The sequence below is a fragment of the Halichoerus grypus genome, chromosome 5 (genome assembly GCF_964656455.1).
Source record: "Halichoerus grypus chromosome 5, mHalGry1.hap1.1, whole genome shotgun sequence".
In the NCBI taxonomy this organism is placed as follows: Eukaryota; Metazoa; Chordata; class Mammalia; order Carnivora; family Phocidae; genus Halichoerus; species Halichoerus grypus.
The window spans coordinates 118,100,822-118,124,471 of record NC_135716.1 but is presented as its reverse complement, the minus strand read 5'-3'; the positions used below and the strand labels follow the sequence as shown (position 1 = coordinate 118,124,471).

At 41.5% G+C, this 23,650-nt stretch overlaps 1 protein-coding gene across 2 annotated transcripts in view; it reads right to left on the bottom strand.

Annotated features, from left to right (window-relative positions):
- The window catches only part of MCOLN2 (mucolipin TRP cation channel 2), a 52,947-nt gene that overhangs the window by 8,863 nt on the left and 20,434 nt on the right, over positions 1-23,650 (bottom strand). For both annotated transcript variants that reach the window (XM_036108857.2, XM_036108858.2), the window contains exons 3-11: positions 21,544-21,717; positions 19,440-19,593; positions 15,294-15,369; positions 15,093-15,189; positions 13,320-13,419; positions 7,571-7,683; positions 6,236-6,385; positions 4,703-4,804; positions 4,482-4,604 (exon numbers count right to left, since the gene is read on the bottom strand). In XM_036108857.2, coding sequence (XP_035964750.1) covers positions 4,482-4,604; positions 4,703-4,804; positions 6,236-6,385; positions 7,571-7,683; positions 13,320-13,419; positions 15,093-15,189; positions 15,294-15,369; positions 19,440-19,593; positions 21,544-21,717 — 1,089 coding nt within the window. The remainder of the gene's footprint in view (positions 1-4,481; positions 4,605-4,702; positions 4,805-6,235; positions 6,386-7,570; positions 7,684-13,319; positions 13,420-15,092; positions 15,190-15,293; positions 15,370-19,439; positions 19,594-21,543; positions 21,718-23,650) is intronic.

Here is a 23,650-nt window from a genome sequence, read left to right as displayed (position 1 = left end):
CCAACTAGATAACACACACCATGTCCTCCTTGCTCCATGACTGAATCCACAGGGTAAAGCCTGTAACCGAGGGAGAGTACACAAATGTAGCCCAAACAGAGATCATGCCCATGCCTTTAGCACATCAGCAACAACTCTGAAAAACTCTAAAGTTGGTCTCCACAGAGATCTGGAGGGAACATCCATTTGAGCAAATCACTTAACAATATGCAGATTATTTAACAGTAAGACAGGCAGTTCTCAGAGTAAATATTTTCCATCCCTATCAGCCTTAAGACAATAAAATCAAAGCTGGTTTCTATGGACATGAATTAAAACTCTGCCAGCACCATTAATAATTCTTTTGGAATCTGGTCAAGTCCTTTCTTTAGTTTCAAGAACCCGTAACAGTCTGTACTTCGGGTTCCAAAACTGCAAATAGCCAGTTGGTAAGTACATATCAAATTCATTCCTTAGTCTCTTGTGCAGTTACTTAGGATCATCCTAGATGTAATACCTGCCTCAATGTTAATGTTATTCACAACCATTATACTTCCCTCTCCTCTATGCACATGAGATTTATTTTAACCTATCAGAAATTTAAAAGAGACCCAATAGAATAAGTGGTACACAGCCTGCCATTTTGTACCTCAAGAAGTGGCTGTGAACCACACAATCAGTTTTGGTGGCCAAAATCCATAGTAGAAGTGAACTTTAATAATACCCAAGGTAAGAGGAAGAAGATTCTCATGGGCTTCTGGTCTAAAAGGACTACATTTATAGGGAATTGCTATGGTTCTTATGAGGTTGTAAGCCCCTAAAAAGTGGGTGCTACTGTCTCTCTGTTTTTTGTTCATTAAAAAACTTGCTGAGCCTCTACCACATTCTACACACCATGCTGGACATGGGGAATGCAAAGAGCAAGGAGCCATAGTCACTGTCCTTGAAGAACTCAATCTAGAAGAACCCAACAAGATTTGGTGTACACTTAGTAAACATTAAATGGTTATTTCCATAAAGAGTCCCCCTAGGTTCTATGGGACCAGAGTGAGAATTCGAGTATTTGTTCCACAAACAATCACTTTGTGATTGAGCCACAAAGAACTTTCATTTGGATGAACACATAACCTACAGTGGCTTATTAGGGAGAATGACATAAAGATTTGCTTCAAGAGCTGGTACTGAGAACCTCATGCAACATTCAGGTGAAATATTTTAACTGGCTAACCATTGTTTTGAATAAGAAAGGAGCTTGGCTACAAAGAGAAATCCTAAAAGCATGAGGATGTCATGTGGGTTCTGCTGAACTTCTACCCAGGGCCATCAGCAAAGTCCAACGGTTTTTCAACGGCTTGGACTTCTCGTTTGTAAAATGAGGACAAGGTAAGGCTGATTTATTCTTCACAGTGAAGAAGTCCTCTGGAAATGGAAGAGCCACATTAGAATAATGTTCTTCCAAATCTCATCTTCAATTATTAAACACCAATCACTAGTCCTCTGTGCCCAGACATTTTGAAAGGGCACTGTACCAAAGTCCATTAGTGTTGGGATCAACGTTGGCAGGACACTCGTACCTTTACTCCCTTTCAGCTGAACCACTGAAACCCAATGTCTGACAGGAAAACAGGAAGCTGAAATATGGCAGTCCTGCTGCTGATCAAATTGCAGTGTGAACCTAGTTTTCCCAATACCTCCTCTTAGAGTGTTTTGTTTGTTTAAAGGAAGAGTTCGCTTCCACACCCAAGGTTGCTGTATTTTAGAAATCCTAGAAAATGCTTGCCGTGGTGCCCAGCTTCTCAAGACTTCAGGTAATTCTAAAGATCTTCTGATGCAACAGATGCTGACAGAATCTAAAAATTCTGACGGTTTGGATTAATTTGCAGGGGAAGGGGTGCAGGGGGCAGTCAACATTTTAAACTTCAGATTCAAGGAAGAAAAAGAAAAAGCAAAAGAGAGAAGAAAATCACAGAAGTCCAGAACCAGACTGAAGGTTTTCTCCCTCCATTGACTAATGCATCCACTGGATTAATTCGACTATGCATTTCCCCAATATATCAGTCTGGCTAAAGATGAACGATAGATGCCATAAACATCTGCCATGCAACCCTAGAGACAGCCCTTATCCCTCTGGTCCTCTGGGGGAGAAATGGAAGGCTGGCATTTAGTGGGAGATACAAGTCAAGAGGTGCAAGGTACAATATGACAGCCACTAGCTACATGTGACTACTGAGCCCCTGATGTATACCAGTTAGTCCAAACTGAGCTGCGTTATCAGGATAAAATACCAGATTTCAAAGTACCAAAAAAAAGGGGGGGATGTGGACTATCTCAATGTTTTATATTGAGTACATGCTAAAGTAATATATTAATATTTTAGATATATTGGATTTAACAAATCCATAATTTACATCTATATAAATTATATAATTTAAATCACTTCATCTGTTTCTTTTCTTAATGTGGCTACTAGAAAATGTGAAAGGACACATGAGGCTCTCATTTGTAGCTTTCATATTTTTACTGGACAGTGTTGTCCAGAGCATCCCAATCTCGCCTGGATTCTTAAAAGGACAGAACCCAACATATGAAAACACACTCAGACCCACAAAACAAATAACATCCTTTTCTTCAAGGTTGACACACTGAGGGAAATAAGACTGATTACACAGCTCTCCTCTCACAGTTGATCTACTCATAGATCAAACTAAATGCTCTTTTGTAATGATCTGTTTTAGATAATACCAAGAAAACCCCTGCAGGGTATTGGTCAAAGCATGTGTATTGGGGTCAGACAAACCTGGGTGTGAATCCTATCTCTGCCATTTTCTAGCTGTGTAACCTTGGGAAAACTATCTAACATATTAAGAGCCCTATTTTCTGTAAAAGAAATATAATATTTCCCCACAGGGTTGCTGGGAGGGTTGACACAGCAAGGGGTAGAGAACTTGGGCACTATGTCTATTAGCAGATAATGCTTGAGAATGGTAGCTCTCTTAGTAAAATTCAAGCAACATTATCTGATCACCTTCCAGAATAATGATGGGGTAGGGGAGATGGAGGGCAAAGGAGATAGAAGCACTCATCCTGAGCCCTTGGAGCCAGTCAACTGAAGCAGAAAAGTCAGGCTCAGTATTTATTCCACACGGTGCAACACTGCCCTCTAGTGACAAAAATGTGGAGAAGCAGTCAGAGCAGGAGGCAAGCAAGGAAGAAAAATGGAAATTTTCCTGGGTACTAAGACAGTAAGTTTTCCAGATCAGAGAGATTATATCAAAGAACAACTTTTACTCATGAGTCACCTTTAAAGCAGTGGCATGGAATTGGAAGAGCAATAAGATTATCCAGATTTACTATTAACCCAGGGATTGTCACTTTGTTAATTATACAGTTGCTCAAATAGGAAAACAGTAGTTCTCTTTGGACATGTTAAATGTAACACTTACAGGGGAGAAAACCTGCCTGTGCGTCAAGTTACTAGGATTTATTTTAGTATGAGAACACAGAAAGGTGGAACCTTGTGGACTGCCCACTTTCTGTGATTTGATCATGTTTTGTTTAATGCAACCATCAAGGTCAAAACTTAAGGCTAAGCTGTTCTACAAGCTTCAACACCATCCTTTGTATGTTCACCTCTTTTCTCTCTACAGAGAATCTAAGCCAAGATAACAGTCCCCTGGGCTGTAGAGATGAAATAAGAGAAGACAGCCATGCTTAGCATAGTACCTAACATACAAGCATCGAGTAATAGCTGTTGTTATTGTTCATTGTGTTGTTTCTGTTATTCCAATTGCCAGAGGCCCATGGAAGAAAAACGATAAGATACAATAATTCCTTTCACCTTTTTTGGTTTGAAAACAAGGCCTACAGAATTTCATTTCCTGAGGCATCTATCAATCAAATTTATCGTTTTAAAACAAGAACATCTGAATGTAACTTTGGCGTCCTTGAGATGCTGCCGCTGACCAAAGCCCAGTGATAGTCTAGAATTCAGATACTGATCTTTAATAAGGCACTAAGATGACAGTGTAATCAAAACCACCTGCAAAGACAACATCTGTTATCATTGTAATCATAGACCTAAGATGGTCCTTCTGGGCGGTCTTTGTCCATCTTCATTCTCCTCAATTAATGTGGATGAAAACCCTAATACTTTAAGTGAGAAGGATATTGGAATAATTCTCCTCATTTAATTTTCATTTTTAATATGGCGATCTCGTGTCCAAACAGTTCTCAGCTGGTGATCGGCTGGGTTAGTATGTGCCCCCTGAAGCCGGTCCCAGACAACTAGGAAATGTATCCTCTAGTTACAGTTCTATAGTTCTTGTTTCAATATCCTGAAGTCACTTCAATATCCTGAAAAGGCAAAGAAAACCAATGCAAAGATACGTCTTACTGACATCGATGGTATATGCTAGAGCAAAGTGGGAAGAGGGTAGTTTGGGGCCCCTCTTGGAAGGGCCCCAAGTGCCTAATGTGCAGAAGGAAGAATTAGTGCTACACACCTTGTCATGATATGGTCCTAAGACAATCCAGCCACAGAACGTGTAGCCCAGATAGATCATACCAGCACAAGCACAGAAGCGAAGAACTTTGGGCAGTGAGGCTTGCATCGTTAAAATGAGCACCTGAAATAAAAATCAGCAGAATGAGAGAAATTAAAAAGTGGCTTACTAGGACCCATGGAGAAATGAGTCTCGTGCCCTACCCAATGCCACATCCTTACATTATATGCTTGGAAGTACCCCAGGTATCTGATGACGCCAACCCAGACAAAGAGCGTAGACGTTCCAAGCAAAATGCTGCACAGATCGTAATTTGTGAGATTCTAAGGAATGAAAAAATAGACGTGAGTAAAACATTCCACTCCACTCAGCTTATTGACCTCACTTTAAATTGCAAAGAAGGGACTTGCAAAAGAATGGACTGCCTGCCTTTCTCTAGGTGACACCAAGAACTGTAAACTGAAGAAGAAAATAGCCCAATTCCAAATGCATTTCTCATTTCCTCTTCATATTTGAATTGGTTGAACTGAATTTCTGTTCAAACAATATCCTGGAAGAGAAATTGCCTTGACTACTGACCTAGGCATTAAAGAATATAAAGTAATGGTGCTTGGTAAATACCAAACAATACCACTCAGCTATTTTTGAAAGAAAGCTCCAACATGATTTGCTCACCCAGTTCCCACCCTTGAGGCCTTCCAGTTCTCACTGAGGAGACACACACACACGCAGCTCTAACTTAGTATGCTAAGTTCAACAAGAGCCATGACACCTGGCTTGTCACATAGGGCTTTCCACGGTGTGACTCCAGAATGGAGCTGGGCCCGGAGGACAGGGTGGGAGGGGGCACTGCCGGTCGGCGGACAAAGGCTGAACAAAGGCCCAAGGCCAAGGGCAGGCAAGGTGTCCTAGAGAGGAGTCCTGATGGGTTCGGGAGAGCTAGGGCAGGGAGGGAAGCAGAGCAAGAGGATGAGAGCCCCAGAGGCCACAGTGAAGGGAAGCCACTTCATCCCAATGGGGGCCCTGTGAGGCAGAGAGCGTTTTGATACGTCGAGAAAAATGAGTCCGACAGATGGATCTGAGGCATATAAGGCGGAAGGCAGGAAAGCCAATGAGGACACTGTTGTAGCATCCAGGCCAGAGAGCAAGATAGCCTGAAGGGAGGCAGAGTAGTCAGTGCAGAGAGGAGGGAGGCATGGTAAGCGGCCAGGAGGCAAAGGTGGTGAGACCTGCTGGCTGACAGCACAGAGCGGAAAACAGCCGGATGAAGGAGGAGGCAAGATGTAGTCATGAGATTAAATCAAAGAATAACAACAAGAGAGCATCAGGTGCTTGGAGGTCACTCAATACTCCTGCCCTCACTCCCCTCCGAGATTCTAAGGAAGTGACTGGAGGGTCACTACTGGTTCTTGATATAATTGGTTCTTGGGTCAGCTTCTTCTTCTGCAACTTAAAAAAAAAAATGAAGCCCACCCAAACAGCCAATCTTCTCAAACTTCAGTTCCTATTCTGGAGATGCTGTTGAGTCTCCTGGGGGATACTCATAGGAATATCATCTTCCACAGAACAATGGCTTTCTTATGTTCCCTTGATGAGGAATGAAGTCAGAGGAAGCTTCAGTTATATGCATGTGAGAAAAGAGAAAACATGAGACTCAAGATAGTCTCCATAAGGATTTTATATCTCAAAGTGCCTGGGGTCACCCAGAAGAATGGGAAGAACAGAAGATTAAAATAAAATGAGTTGTCCCTCACCTTTGCTTTAATTTCCATTTTTAATATGGATCCAATTATTGTCATTAGGTCGCTGATAATCACCAGGACATACCATCCATTGATGAACTCCCACTGGTCGGCGTTACACACATGTCGCTTGTACTTCTCAAGGAAGAAACTTAGAAATCTCTGTGGCAAACATTTTAAAAAGTATTTCTTACAAACCACACAGCCCTCTGGAAGGAGAAGACAAGTGCAAAACAGTGCTCTTGCCTGTAAAGTGAAATGGCATTACCTTTCCCAACTGGATAGATCCACTCCAAGGGTGGCGATTATGGCCCCCACTTTCTCCCATAATCTACCGCAGCTATAAATTAAGCCATTCCAGTACCTGCTAAGTTAACTCACACATCAAAGGCTTATGTTCTAACACCAAGAAACTCTTGTCATAATAGCTAACACGCAGTACATTCCCAATATTTTACCTATCATCAACTCATTCAATCCGATAACCCCATGAATCAGGCCTTTCTCCAGAAAAGGGAACTGAGAAACAGAGAGGCTAGGCCATGATTTGGGTCCCGGCAGCCTGGCTCCGAACGTGTGCTCCCAGTGGTGGCTCCTAATTCTGGCGGACCCAGGACCCTGACCTTGGATTCAGAATATCAAGAGGCTTGGGGGACAGGTAAGAGAAGTGGATATTTACAAAATAAGTCAACAAAGGTCAAGAATAAGAAAACTAGAATGTAGACCATTTTCTTGCCCCACAAATGATATCCACAACGGATGATTTCCTATTTCCCCTGACCCCAGTCTGCATTTACTCACATGTTACAAACCAGAATAAAATTTGTGGGAAGCTGAAGTATGTATTCACAAGAACTCTGAGGGTAAAAAGGTAAAATGAAACTCAGGAGAGAATTTTTAAACTATTTTTAAAAATAGAATAAAGTATCTGATGCTGCATTATAACCCATTTACCATGACTCCCTGTCAAAATGAACTCTGATTTGAAGACAGAAGATGTAACCCACACGTGCTATTACTCTGTTCTTAAGATCACTCCTGAATTTAAAAGGGTCTCCTTTATTCTGGGAACATTCAAAAGCGAGAGAGTTCACCACTGTGCACTTGTGCCTAGCAGCTCAGTTCCAAGCAGGATAATTATCTGATCCCACCTGACATGCCAGGAGCCTTTACTCACCCTCTACACCTCAGGTTGATTAATGCCTTGTAGGGAGACAATCATTCAAAGGAATCTAATCTAGTCGAGAGCTCCAGAAAGGGCAGGATGACCCAACATCAAGGGTCCACTGTCTGGACAAACAGGGCAGAGGCCAAGAAGGGAGGGAGAATATTTGAACACACACTTACCTTGCGTAACCTGAGAGCTAGAACAATGGATCTTGTGCACAGAATAAGAGATGCCAAGCAAATCACAATGACAAACGCATCGAACACCAGGACATACTGAGTACTTTTCTGAACTGAGGAACAAAAACAGAATTCAAATGTTAAATTCATATTACTTGGGAATAATTTCCAAGCAAAATGGTAGTCTGAGAAGAAGTTCTACTGATAAATGCTTAAACATCAGAAACAAATCACACTGCATTCATTCAGAAGTCTTTAAATAGGGTAAAACATTCTCTGATGTTATGAGTTGTACATTTAAAAACATATAAACTCTCTGCTAAATGTACTAAAAATATTTTCTATTGAATAGAACTCAACAAAAGGTGGTCCATATGGGCTCTATTCAAAAGAGGCAAAACTGACAAAGTCTTGAGTTCTTTTTCATAAAAACACGAACACCAAGTTCTCCATTAATAAAGGAACAATTTAAAACACCACTCCAGGGGCGCCTGGGTGGCTCAGTCGTTAAGCGACTGCCTTCGGCTCGGGTCATGGTCCCGGGGGTCCTGGGATCAAATCCCACATCGGGCTTCCCTTGCTCAGCGGGGAGCCTGCTTCTCCCTCTTCCTCTGCCTGCTGCTCCCCCTGCTTATGCTCGCTTTTTGTCAAATAAATAAATAAAATCTTAAAAAAAATAAAAATAAAACACCACTCCTCAGAATCCCCACTTCTGCTTCTCAACCTTACTGTGTACTTGACCAGCAAATAGTGCCAATCCAATTAGCTGCTTCTGCACATGGAGCAAAGAGCCTCTTGGAATGGAAGCAAGAACAGTAGTAATCAAATTTTTGTGGTGGAATACACAGTAGCATGGGGGAATGTACTGGAGGAAGATGCACCTGGAACCCCAGCGCCTCTGAGACCTGATGGTAGCATTCCCAACGCCTGGCCCCCTGCCCATTCCTGCAGCTTCATCACCTGCCACTCCTCTCTCCCCACCTTCTCTGCCTTGAGGCCACACTGTTCCTCCTCCATCCCTGCTCCTACCAGGTTTGCTTGCTCTCTTGCCTCAAGGACTTTGCAACTGCTGATCCCTCTGCCTGGAGCAGGGGGCCCTTCCTACCCTCCAAGTTAGATTCTTCTTTTTCAGCCTTGGGTTTCAGATGAAATATTTTCCTCCTCCGAAGAGAATTCCCTAAATTCCCATCTGTATCAGCCCCCTCTTATACTCTTTCATAGCACCCTCCACAAGTATACACACCCAAGGCTCTGTTTATCCCTCTCTATTTGATGGCCGGCCACCGCCCCTGTGATCGTGTCTTCTAAGATGGCACAGCAAGGGACACAGAGACAGGGCAGAACAGGAAAGACACAGTCTCAGGAGCCTAAGGAGCTGGGTCTAAATCTCAGTTCTGCACTCAGGAGCTGTGGAGCCCTTGGGGAAGTTGCCTCAGATTCCTCATCCAAAAAAAAAAAAAAAAGGTGGGGGAAAAAAAACCCTTCATCATAGGGCTGTTGTGAGGATGAAACAAGTTCATATATGAAAGCCCCTGGAACAGCATCTCCAGTGCCTCCTACTGGGTATCACGTGAGGTCTATCTTCCCCACGAAAGGCCTGACCCTAGGAAGCAGGGACTGTATGTGTTTGCTCAGCACGACAGTGTCTGTGCTTTCCTAATGCTTCAGTGTGCTTACAGAGGCATGCAAAGCCTTCAGCACACAAGAAGGCCCCTGAATAATCCAAAAGTTAGAACCCGGGAAGGTCCAGCCAAGAACAACTCTCGGTTTTCTGTCTTGGGTGAACTGAGCTCAGTCTGGACATTCACGACAAGAGAGGGCGACTCGGTGGCAGTTAAAGCCATGGGTGTGGACACGGCCACTGAGAGAGACCACAGAGGGAAACAAGGGCTAGGAAGGGCCCGTAGGAGGGATTATAAAGTGGAGCACTCCACAGCGATACCTCTGCCAAAAAGACCACGTGTCCATGGACTCAGTAACGTAAGGGCGTGAGCAACAGTGGCCGGTCGGTCTGAGGGTGAAAGAGCTCATCCTGTGGGTTACGAGCATAGCCAGCTAGTAGATGTAATTCCCTGAGCCAATTATTTAGTCTTGCGAAGCTTTAGATGCCTCCACTACAAAATAGGGGCAGCAACTGTGCCTATTCATGGGCTGTCGGGAAATCGTGAAATAATCCATGTCAAGTGCTTGTTAGAACAGCGCCTAGCACCTAGCATTTACACTTACTTATAGCCATTTTGCAATTACGAAGTTTAAGTTATCTTGAGATATCATCTGATGGGTAGGTAAGAAAACAACTTAACCAGAACCCAAGACTGACATTCTTTCTTTCTTTCTTCCTTCCTTCCTTTCTTTCCTTCCTTCCTTTCTTTCTTTCTATCTATCTATCTATCTATCTATCTATCTATCTATCTATCTATCGGAGCCATGGAATGGGACAGAGGGAATAGGTACAGTTCTTGGGAAGATGGGACTGAAAACCTTATGAAATGCAAGGACAGCATCTAGTGCTTTCCTTTCTGACATACAAACAGAACAAAACCTCTATGATTACTTGTATTGGGTCTTATTTACAAATGGGGAAATAGAGGCCCATATCTAGAAGGATAAACCGTCCCTCCTAACAGAGAAACCAGTATAATATTCTGGTGTTGTTGTTGTTGTTGTCGTCGTCATATTAGCTTCAGACACCTTTTTATTATTTTTTTTCTTTTAATTCTAGTTAACATACTGTGTAATATTAGTTTCAGGCGTATGATACAGTGATTCAACACTTCTACACAACACCCAGTGCTCATCACGACAAGTGCCCTCCATAATTCCCATCACCTATAGTTAAGAGTCTGTTTCTTGGGGTGCCTGGGTGGCACAGTCGGTTAAATGTTTGACTCTTGGTTTGTCCGAATTTTGATTTCAACTCAGGTCATGATCTCAGGGTCTTGAGATCGAGCCCTGTGTTGGGCTCCACGCTCAGTGTGGAGTCTGTTTAGGACTCTCTCTCCTTCCTCTGCCCCCTCCCCCCCACACTCTCTCTCAAATAAGTAAATCTTAAAAAAAAAAAAAGAGCCCATTTCCTGGTTTGTCTCTCTCTCTCTCATATTCTGTTTTAATTTGATCTATTGAGAAGACTAGCTGGTGTGCTACAAAAAGTAGTTTATGAATGTTGCAATTGCTTTCTTACTCCACTGAATCTATATTACCCCCAGGGGAACATTTCTTAAACTTTGGTTATAAAATACTAATCCAGAGAGATCCCTGTCAACGTGGTTAGGGAAGTCCTACATATCATCCCTCCTCCCAGAGGTCCTGAGGAGTCTCACACGCACTGTTACTGCCCATCTGAGGGACTCTAACCCAGGGCTTCCCCTGCTTGCTAAACCCCCTTTCCCTGTGACACTTGGGAAATCACCCATCAGTGGGGGATCTTGCCCACCAGTCCCTACCACCTTCAGCCCCTCATGTCCAACTTGCTATGTTTATAAAATCCAGTTAAAGTGAAGATTAGTGGCAAACTTGGGGAATAGGTATGAGAAGTCATAAAAGGCAACGTGAGGTTTGTATGTGAAAATGGACAATCCCTCATCATTCTTCCTGAGATAACATAGGTAATGACAAGAGGAAGAGAAAAACCTCAGGGTAAGAGTATGGACTTGAAGGAGCCTCAGAACTTTCTGGAAATAGCACAAAGATCCCACCAGAGGTCACCCTTGCCTTTTTTCCACTTCCCTCAAAGCCAGAGCAATCAATCAACCAGACAGCTTCCATAGACAGAAAAAAAAAAAGATCCACTTCCCAAGCTGGTGTCCAAACTTCAGCTTTTTAAGGTTTTCACGTCACATCATTTAAAATTCATATTCTCCTAGTAACAGAATCTGGTTTCTTAGGACACAGGTCTGGGAGAAACATAAATGTTAGTGTTTCTACTCAGCGGTCTGTGAGGTTTGTGTTTCTCCTCACTGGCCACAGAAGGGAGCCAGAGTTCTTCTCTCCTGAGAACAGGCAAGGAAAACATCCTAGCAGCCCTGTGGGGAGAAAGGAAACCAGGTTTTGGCAACACGTTTGACCCACTAACTCATTCGGTCAGAATGACTGTTCCAAACCACATTTCATCTGTGACAAAGGTTAGCTTTTCTCACATTAAATGGCTGAACCTATACTCGGGCTTGGCAAATACACATGTGATCTGTGTGTTTCTGTGGGAGGGTGGTGTGTCTGCTGGGAAATAGGAACCACTTTCAAACAGAAAGAAACTAAAACTGTGTATGCTGATCAGAGCCTTGAGTAGGTTAATGGAAATACTGACACCAAACCTTCAGAGTCATTAGGATATATTATAGAACTGAACAGCCACAGGCCACACACAAATCTAGATTAAAACAAATCTAAAATAGTTAAAAACCACAGGTATTTTACATTTTACTTGGTTCTGATAATCTGGTCAAAGGCAAATTCACTTCAACAAAACCTGTAAATTAAAAAACATTGCCAAGGGACACCTGGATAGCTCAGTCATTAAGTGTCTGCCTTCGGCTCTCGGGTCATGATCCTGGGGTCCCGGGATCAAGTCCCACACTGGGCTGTCTGCTCAGTGGAGAGTCTACTTCTCCCTCTGCCTGCCGCTCCCCCTGCTTGTGCTCACTCTCTCTCTCTCTCTCTCTTTGATTTAAAAAAAAATTTTTTTTTTTTATTTAAAAAATACTGACAATCCGGGATGCCTGTGTGGTTCAGTCAGGTCGGTGTCCGGCTCTTGATTTCCACCCAGGTCATGATCTCAGGGTCATGGGATCGAGCCCAGCTTGGTGGTCAGCAGGAAGTCTGCCTGAGACTCTCTTCCTCGCCCTCTACCCCTTCCCCCACTCACTCATGCTTTCTCCCTCTCTTTCAAATAAATAAATAAATCTTAAAAAAAAATACTGACTTCTGAAATTAATACATGTTAATTAATTGGATTTAAATTAAAAAAAAATACTGACAATCCATTATTAACACCATCACGACCCCCTCATTGAGAAGTTCTGCATAGCCCATTTAAAACTTTGGATGAAGAGGTGTTTTCTGAGTAACAACTGAGTAAACGACCCAATGTTTGTACAGGCTGCTCTCTGAGCTCAGAGGCCTTGATCTCTGTCCATTGTCAAAGGCTCGGCTCAAAGCATACATTCTCCAAAAACTACTGCTAGATTTTATTTCTCACTCTACCCCAACGTTACATTTGCTTTCTTTATCCGCATCCCTTTCTACCTCCACCACTTAGATTTCACAAGCACGTCAATCTCTCCCACTGAGGCATTTTCTTTCTTTTTCCGTAGTGCCTAGCAATTACTGTGTGCCAACTCTTGTTTTCGGTGCTTTCCTTGACACACTAATTCATTTACTACTCGACATCCTAAAAGGTAGGTACTATTATCACCCTCATTTTATAGAGAAAGGTACTGAGAAATAGAGAGGTTAAGTAATTTGTCCAAGATCACAGGCATAGTGAACAGAACAAAGACCCAAACCCAGGCAGTCTGGCTCCAGAAACTGTGCTCCTAAGGACTGGGAACACTGCCTCTTCTAAGAGGTATGTAATCAACACCTGCTGAAATCGAACAAAAAGGCAAAGCTTTAGGATATGCTGTACAGAGTTGAATGCTCAAGAGTTTTTTGGAGCTCTTTCTTCCCATCACCATTTAAACACCCCAAATCCCAAAATAATGTGTTAAAAACCACCCAAAATCCATAATGGTCAAGCAGGTAACATACTTACTAGATCCAGATATGTTTAAGTCTTTACATTCTTCAATTTTAGCATCACTGTCAAAATAGATCTTGATCTTGCCACTGTGAGCTTTATTGTCAAAGGTAATCTGGAGACACAAATGTATGGAAAGGTTACCGCCCAGCAGAAAGTATGGCACACAAGATGAACTCTGCTTCAAATATCACTGGCATCCAAATAGCATGCTGATTCAAAAATAATTATACTGATGAAAATGTCCTCATCACATGATTCCTTCACAAGTTTCTATTATTAATGAAAAAATATGATCCAAAGGGTGAATATGTGAAGTTCTAATGAATCACATTTGGGTTCAGAGAAATCTTAGAGCATAACAACTAACCGGTCCCAGGAACAAAAACAAGATTCACCAATCTTTGACAAGAGAATACAATGATCTCATTTATTATACTGAATGGAATGTAAAAGCATTTGCTTCAACTTAGTCCTTTGGGTACGAAATTCTAGGTCTTTACTAGGCTAGAAATTATCTTTCTGTTTGCTTCAAATGCTACATATAATGCTTTCAGAAGTGACAAAGACTGCTCCCAGGCTTCAGGCTGAATTTAAGATTTCCAAACAGCCTCGACGTTCCACATTATGTTTCAGTCATGCTGTTTCCAAGTGAAATATGCTGAGTATCTTAAGGCCTGAGAGAAGTATTTTGGGGGCTTTCTTAGGGGAGAATGAGGCCGTGAGTGAGCCAGGGTCAGCGGAGTTGTCCTCATAGTTCATAGGCACTGAAACGAGGCCAACAGGTTTAATTCTCAAGCCTCTGGTTTGGTCAGAGGGATATTCTTGGATTACACCGAGTGTGGCTCATGTGAGGAGATGCTCGGGCACTCACGGATTTAATTACAGATCACCTACACATGCAGCTGGCAAGCTCTTTGCCTGTGAATTTGGGGGGGTTTCGTAATGTGTTTTGTAACATGTAGGTCACCCCAGGGAGGTTAATCATGCTCTTCTGTGCCAGAGACATTCTTCCTCACCACATGTCAAGATTTATAATTACTTCTATTTCTTCGTGTACTTGTTTTCCGCTCTAGCTCGTCTGCTGGGCTATAAGCTTCCTGAGGGCTGCCGCACCCCGACGGTATGGCCGTGTCATTACGTACTGACTGACTGTTGTTGAAGAGGCACTCCTCTGAGTTGTTTCAAAGGGCACTCACACACAACTGTCAGCTCAGCGTTCGGTTTTGCCCCTCCATAAACACGAGGGGTGGAGAGAGGGAAAGCACAGAAGCCCATGGAACAAGAAGGCAGGTTACTCTCCCCACAGAAGTGAACATTCTCCTCTACTGCACGTGCCTCCTCCCAAAATAAAAGAAGCAACACCTAATCCTTTGCAGACTGGCCCTCAGATGTGGGGGGGGGGGGGCAGTTTCTGCCTGGAGGTTTGAAAACATTTGCTACAACAGTTGCAAAGACCTTCCTTTGAAAGTAGGAAAAACATCATAGACACTTAAGACACTTGTCATCAACTTTTTTTCTAATGTATTAGGGGAGTAAGAGGTCAAAGCCAATTTTGAAAATTCCACTTTCCAGCCCAGGAATCCGGTTTTAAAAAGTTGGAAAGGGCTTGCTTCGTTTTCCGAAGTAACGGTCTCTGGACCAACAAGGCTAGAAAGTGTCATTAAGCTGTTTTAAACACAACTGCATCTGACACATCTATATAGGCTTATGAGTTTTACACTTGGCATCTGCAACAGCAGTAGAGAAAAATAATAAAATCCAGCTTTAGTGTGACAAGACACTTGCCGTGTTCTGAAAGACGTAACAGTCCGGTAACTCTCGGGAATGAATCGTCTGTAGGTCAATGCCTTTGAGGTGAAAGGAAATTTCAACTTGTAAGAGCCTGAATAAAAAATATTACAAGGTATAAACTGTCATAGTCTTACTATCCTCCTCTGCTTTCCCCATCCCTGTCTCCTGGGAAATGAGACTTAGAAACTTATTTACCGATAAAATTCCAGTTTGAAGAATGACGAGTTCTTCCAGTCCTGAGGGGACTTGGAGAGGTCTAAGTGAACACAATCTAGGGCAATGAAACAACAAGAAGGATTGTTTCAGACAACAATCAAATGCTGGGACAAGGTGTGCTGAGAAGCAGGACACTTAAAAGTTCCAACATATCTTCCCACAAAATCCGTATTCATTGTAACGAGACCCGTAACTTGACAGGGAAGAACCTGGAGATACCACCCTAACCACAAAATCACAGCTAACATCACCAGTAATGGAACAAAGAGACATCATGCACCTCCTGAAATAATGTACCATTTGTGTGGTGTTCCTGCCCCCAATGCATAACCTCAATCAAGTCATAAAGAAACAGAAAAACCAAGTGAGGAACATTCTACTCTTAAAATGTGAACGTCATTGGGAAAAAAAAAAAAGGCTAAGGAATTTTATTTTGCTCCAGATTAAAGGAGATTAAAGTGACCTGACAACTAAATGCATTATGTGATCCTGGACCGGGGAGGTGGCAGGGGATGGGGGAGGGGGCACATGGAGGGGGTAGTATGGTCAGGCAGTTTTCTTTTTCTATAAAGAACAGGACAATGGGTGAAATGTGAATAGGGTTTGTAGATTACAGTACTGTATCCATGTTCCTTCGTACCTTTGAGCACTGTATGGTGGTTATGTAGGAGAATGTTCTTGTTTGGGGGAAATGCACATTGAAGTATTTAGAGATAAAGAGACATCATGTCTGCACCTTATTCTCATACACTTCAGGAGAAATATTTACACATTGGAAGAATGATAAAACAAATGTGGTAAAACATTAGCCTTTGGGGAAAATCTAGATGAAGAGTACACAAGAAAACCTTTGTGCTATTTTGCAACTTTTCTGTTAAGTCTGATGCTTTTTCAAAACAAAAAAAAATAAAGAGAAAAGAAAGAAACTTAGGTTTTATTCAAGTAAAAACAAATTATGAGCTGTAAACTATAAAAGAATAATTCCAAGAGCCTCACATAAAAATAGTCTCATCATTGTGTAGCTCAACATCTTAGCAGTAAACCAAGGAGGTCTAGAAATGGTGAATGCCTTTCAAGGTCACAGAACCCTGACATGGAACAGGGGGTAAGCCAGCCTGGCTGACTGTCGCCCCAGGCTGTTGTTGCCCCTTCATGCTGCCTTTGAAATGGAAATGTCAGTGCCTAATACCCAGGAGGTGCTCAAGAATTTTACTAGACTTGATGGCGGATTCTTTAAGCGTCTTCTCCCACTGGGCCAGGTGTAGCAATGACCTCCCATCACTAAACAGTCCATGACCTTGGCTTAACCACCTAGCCTGACTGAACTCCAGTTTCCTCAGCTGTAAAGTAAAAGCCAAACTGATGATATTTAAGGTCCTTCCACCTGTCACATTCTCATTTGAAGACAAAGTAAAAGAAAACAAAACATTTAAATTGATTTGAGTAAGTGCTAGATTCTGAAAAGAGAAAGAACATGTTCAAAATCTATGTGCCACGTACTGTCTCAGGTCTCTTTCTTCTATATTTCACTCATTCTATTTCTTTTTTTTCACTTTTAAATACCTCTAAAACAGATGAGTTTTAGGGGCACCTGGGTGGCTCAGTTGGTTAAGCGACTGCCTTCGGCTCAGGTCACAATCCTGGAGTCCCAGGATCGAGTCCCGCATCGGGCTCCCTGCTCAGCAGGGAGTCTGCTTCTCCCTCTGACCCTCCCCCCTCTCATGTGCTCTCTCTCTCACTCTCTCTCTTTCAAATAAATAAATAAATAAAATCTTAAAAAAACCCAAAACTATTAAAAAAAAAAAGATGAGTTTTAAACAATATTGATGGCACCTTAGATTCAGAGAAATATAATAGCATTTGTTAATTTTATACTTTACACAAAATTCGCCTTATAAAACCTATTTGGTTACTCAAGTTTTGTAATTGTAAGTATGGAGTTACACTTTCTCTAAATACACATTCAGGACTCTCTGAAGTCTGGCCAACCTTAGGTTACAGACACTGCTAATGAGGCCACCAAGCACCCGGTGGCAATAACACCTAAGAACTGAGTTTTGGGGTTTTTTTTAAGGATGGCAAAAGCCTTAAGTAAAACATCAAACCTCCGATAGAACAAACTGGTATTAGAGGAGCAGCCTCGTCCCTCAAAGAATCTCATCTACAGGGCAGAATATTCCAGCGAATGGAATAACAAAGCTCTTAGAGATAAAGGGAAGGTAGAGTTTACATGTTCTTAAAACAACAGGGAAAATGATGAAATGCTCGTAACATCTCATGCTGAGAATACGTGGAAAGGAGAACATGAATTCAAAATCTGTTACAGAAAATGAAGCACTACTGTATTAGAATGATAGCCATCTAAATGTTGTACAACATTTATTAAAAACGGGATTTATAACAGACCCCCCAATGAGACTAAACTGTAAAGCTCTAGGTCTAGAGGCATGATATGCCCACAGCCTGATTTAAGGGAAACCCTTAGCTTGAACTACACAATCAGCTGTGCAACTAAACAGAGACCCACAGAGGAACTGGGCATGGAGGGTGACCTCTGCATTTAGCACACCAAAGGATGACTCTCTTCATAATAAAGATGATGCAAAATTCATGAATAGGTAATCTAGAACAGCTTCTGCTAATTCACCTACATAAACTATAATGCCTCACCAATTCCTATTCCTATCATGTGCAGGCTTCCTGCAATATATCTGAGAAAAGAAAGTCTAAGATCCAGTATCAAGCATTCTAAGAATATTCTTTACATCTTTTGAATAGATATGTCAAAGGGTTCTCTTGGACGAGTTACATTTCATAAGTCAAAAATACAATTAACTTGCTAAAGCAGTCTTTCTTAAAATAAAGTCAAATTAATCACCAACTTCTCTAAAACTATTCCATCTTCTGATAGAAGGAAAATGAACAAGGACACCACTGCCCAGGTGTCAGGTAATAAATCCTGCTCTCTGGCACTCTCTGTCCTACCTAACCACTGACACTGACTTGGGCCACATTTCTTTAATCGATTTTCCAAGAAAAATCAGTTGAGGAAAGCAACATAAGAATCACTGGAAAATAGTTGTAAGATGCATCTAATTAAGTCACACGTTTTTAAGAGGACAAGGGGCACTTCAAGGCTGCTGGCCACAGAACCAAGCTGCTGACAACCTAGATGATTTCTGAAAGCACCCTGAGGCCCCTGGTGGTGCTGGCTTATGGGCTGCATCTTTCAGAGTCAGGAGCATGGGACACATTTACTCATGTAGAGATTCTCAACAGGCAGCCTGTGGAAACAGACTCAGAATCTCTATTTTATAGACGTGTCTTTGATTATTTTACCAAAGCGTCTTAAGATGGGATTATAGGAAGTATGGTCAAATGAACTGTGTGATGCTCTCTTCTTAATAAAACCATTCCACGTTTAAACTGCTCCTAGGACCCCCACTCCTAAACTGTTAGCTTCTTGAGGAGTCATGACTGATTAATCTTGGTAGTACATAACCCCAGTACATAAAACAGGAAGTGCCTTAGGCATGATAGGTTCTACACCAGAGATTTGTTGAATGAATGACAAAACCCCTGGAGCCTTAAGTCAACCACTTTGCACTTACATATAATGTGTTTTTAAATTCTTAACAGTGGCACAAAATAATTCTACTTGATTAGATGTTAACTTTTTGCTAAGCAACCTCCTCAAAGAGAAAATGAGTCACTAACCACAATTCATCTTTGAAGAGCATTAATGTAGTTAACATATAATTGCAAGAGTACCCAGCATTTTAACATACATTATTTCATTTATAAATACTTTTTTTTTTTTTCAAAAGCCTAATTGCCTCCTCGTGGAGGGAAAAACCTCAACAAACAGGAAACACCTGTCCATTTACCTCAACCCCCAACAATCTTCAGTTGTACCAAGAAGTTCCACAAATGCTCCCCAGTCCTATCTCAGTAGACCCGCAGTGCCCTGAGGCAAAGCCCTTTGCAGGTGTATGTTCAAGCCTCCAACTAAGTTAGCTGTCACAAAAGCAACATCGTTCCATTTGGGTTGTCAGCACATGAGGGGATGTTTGCTCTTACCACAGAAGATGATAAAGGCATATAATGAAATTATCAGTGCATTACCTATTTCAATATCGCTGTCAATATTCAGTGTCTCATTAGAAGGAAACATGGTCCCTTTCTTGTAATGCTGCTTACAGACTTTTAAGCCAATTGTATTGTCTTCATTTTCTCCATAACCAAGGGTCCCCAGGGATATGTTCTTTAGATGATGATACTGTTAAAAATAGTTTAAAAAAATATATTAGCTTTTAAGAGTTTCATCAGAAGTTACAGCATATGGAATACACTTTTAGCTATTTTAAATTGTTTATATGAGATCCCTCACTAGAACCCCCCTGTGTAAAATACCACAAGGTAATTTTCTCATGGTTGGGCAGGAAATACACGGCCTCACAGAACTCAGAGCTAAAGTAAACCTGCTGACAGATGTTCCCACCTCGCTGACTGCCAAAGCCGAGGTGCTGTGACCTCACAGCAGACTACTGTCCCCTGGCTCCAAGCCCCACCTTCCCAAGCCACACGGGCCTCCAGGCGGTTCCTGGAGCTTGCCAGGCACATTCCTGCCTGGGCCTTTGCTGTTCCCCCTGCCTGGAACCCCGTGTTATCTATCTGCTAGGTTCACTCCTTCAGATCTTGAGTCAAAAATTACCTCTTCAGTGAGGCCTTCCCTTACCATCCAGTGCAAGTGGCAAACATCCATCCCCAGCACACAGGCCCCACCAGGCACCGGCAATCTCCTCCCCTGCTTTATTCCACAGCATCTATCACTTTCTGACACACCACTGAAGACCCAAGCCATCCATACCCCACAGCTCACATTAACACAACTGGCCTTTGCTTACATGAACTTAAAGCAGCTCTCATCACATGACTTTACCATTCGCCTATCTGCACTGAGAGGGTTAAGAGGGCTTTACTAGCTCCCACCTTCATGACTTTATTATTCCAGGAAACTTTTTTTGGCAGGGGTGGAATCTTAAGCAGGGCCCATTTCTGAGTCCCATCGCAGAGCCCATCTGGGGCTGGATCTCAGGACCCTAAGATGAGATCATGACCTGAGCAGAAATCAAGAGTTGGACACCTAACCGACTGAGCCACGCAGACTCCCCTATTCCAGAAAACTTTTGCTCAGAAACATAAGTTACAAATAACTCTATTGTTCATTTCAGGAACATCTAAAACGACTCATTTAGACAGATAATCAATTTGAAGATTTAGTTTAATAAATCCAAGACTCTTTGAAACCATGCCCCTCTCCCCAAAAACCCTCACCTTCTTGTGTCCACCAATACAAAACTATTACATCATATCTTTACCCAATTCTAACTGAGCTCCCCTCACACTGAAAGACCCACCCTACATCAGTCTTCAAAATCTGAATTTGGACTTTGCCCTCTTCACCCAAGGCACTAATGAGAATGATCAAGGGAGCATCTCCCTTACCTCTGTAAGCAATAAGCTCAGTTTTGCTTATCAACATGTTTTCTTGGTGGTGTTTTCAGGGAGCTAGCATTCAGTGCTATACATTTCATTTCTTTTCATTTGTCTGGTTCTCTCCTCTACAATGAACTTCTATAAGACAGGGCTTTTGTCCATTTTATTCATGATGCATTCTCAGTGTCTAGAACAGTACCTCGTATATTGTAGGCACCCAAATATTTATTGAATGAATGAGAAAAGAAAAAATAAGAATAACGATCTCTCTCCCCCTAAATGCTTTCTTCAGGCCTATCAATCTGGTTTCTCAATACCTGCTTAGATACAACTATATCATATCCTACTCTATATTCTCAAGATTCAGCTAGGCTTATTAATGCTAAGACATCAAAGTTGAGACTCTTGAGTCTTAGATTTGGTATCTCATTTAGCAAAACTTCTGAGATTATAAATCCACTCTTGGCAATTCGAACTTGGGTAAAGTAATCTCCCAAAAGTAGTGGGTGTAAAGGGATAAATAAAAAAATACAAATCTTTAAGAAAAAACTTAAATAAGCAAAATCTATCATGTAGAAATGTAGCTAGACAAATAGCAATGAACATTTTTTGGCACACTATGCAAAATTTAAATTAAGATATTTTAATACATGTATAATTTTGTTTTTGCTAAAACAACAAAGTATCAACATATTCTCCAAGTGTAGGTCATTCACAACAAAACACTTGCCTGATTGATAGCAAAAAAGATGCTCTCATAGGTATCCTCCTGAGTATACAAACTGCAACTATAGTCATCTTCATCCGTGCCAGAATATCCTTTTAAAAACAAGTGCTTAAAAGCAACAGTGTTCTCTTCTTTGAAAGCAACCACCATCTGGTTACTTAAACCAAAACGAACAAGCTAGAAAAGAAAATCAAATAGGAAGATGTGAATTTTCCATTTACCAGGGCAGGCAAATGCATTCTTATTATCATCAACCCCCGCCTACAACTTCAGCAAGTGTTTACTAACCACATTAATGTCAAAATACAAGTCCCAAAAAAGAATAGCCTCATCAAACTACATCAGCAAGTCAAAATAGCATAAAATTAGGGGAAATTATCACTCCCAGTGACTACCAACCTTCCTGGTCTTTAATGAAGGAGAAAAAGGAGAAATCCAAATCAGTGAAGTCGGAATTCATTTTTTGTATAGTTGGATTTCAAATTAATTGTTTTAAAAATTGATGTACTCAATAAAGTAGTAAGTCATTTTTTGTTGATTTAACATTTAGAAATTGTGACTATTTTTAAAAATCACAGCTATGTTTTATATATAGCTTTTAAGAATGTTTTTGAAAAGTGGACTATATGATACTTACTCCAGCTAAGAGGTAAGAGTTGTCAAAGAAATTCAGTGATTCCAGCTCTGCAAGAACTCTTATCTAAGATTTACACCTAGGAGTTCCCACTCTAAGATCGATAGCATCAAAGCACCAGAAAGAAGAACAGGGCTTGCTTTACCCCTCTGAGTTCAAACCCATTCACTGGCAGCAAGCACCCACCTTCTTGCAATAAAACTCCTACTTATTCTTCCTTACCCTGTATCCTAGTCCAAGCTTAGGCACCAAGAGCTCTTTTTACCAGGAGGGAATGTATTCTTCCTGCGCATCTTGGAATCCAATAAGTGGGGAAAATTAGCAGGCACTAAATGTGTACCAAAAAACCCCAGGAAATTATACACACACCAACAATCTCTCTCTCTGTCTCTCTCTCTCTCACACACACGCACGCAATGGCAGAAGACAAGTCAGACCTTTATAAGCTCTGTCCCACACAGCCTTCCCCATCTACCTATTTTATCTCCTCATCTGCTTCATAAGACAATAAAAGTCCAAAAATTGTGCCCTAAATCTTCATCCCACTAAGTCTCCAAAGCAATTTGGGATTCTGTTTCTTCATGTGTGAAATCAGCAAGTCCGACTAGATGACGGTGGCATTTCTGCTATGTGCTGTCACTCCACGGTTGGATATGAGAGACCGCATGGCACTGAACCAGACCTCAACTAATGAACCTTTCAGATAAACACACGGTAATCTGCATATGCAAATGTATATACTATTTTTTAGCTTTTAAGTTTTTGTCTGACTTTTTGAAAAGGCTGAATAATTAAAAATCCTAGCTACCATTTTCAGCAACTATTATACTCCAGGTGCTTACTGAACTGCATTACAAGCACTATCTCCGTTACTAACACAACTCTAAGGTGACGTCACTATGGTTAATCCCCACTTTATGCATGTGGAAACTGAGATGTAGCCCCATTAAATTGCCCTAAGTCCTGTAACTAGAATGAAAGTCAGGTCTAACTCCAAAGTCACTCTATTGTGCTATACAATTTACCTCTGTTGAAGAATCTGCCTTTGGGACTCTTCTTATAGAAAAGAATTTAAGGGCTAGCTTTTGAGAATTGCCACTACTGTTTGAGAACGTACTTAGTTGACACTCTTTAGCATCTGAGCCTCACCAGGTCACATTCCTCAAATACCAAGTCAAAGGATTGAGCAATTGTTAAAACCCAGCTAGTCTAAGGAAAATATCAGATAAGAAACCCCACATCCTCCAACCTGTGCTAGAAATCAAGCAACTGGAAGCTAAAGGTTTTTCCAAGCACACAACATCTGTCAATGGTAGCTGTAGGAGATGCCAGAAAAGGTCATGTTGCTTTTTGAAAGCCAAAAGTAAACCAGGGAACCAATACACACATGATTGTTTCAAGGTTTTATTAAATACTGACACACAAATGAAAAAAAAAAACAACTGGTATACACGCACATGAATTAAGTTTTCAGTC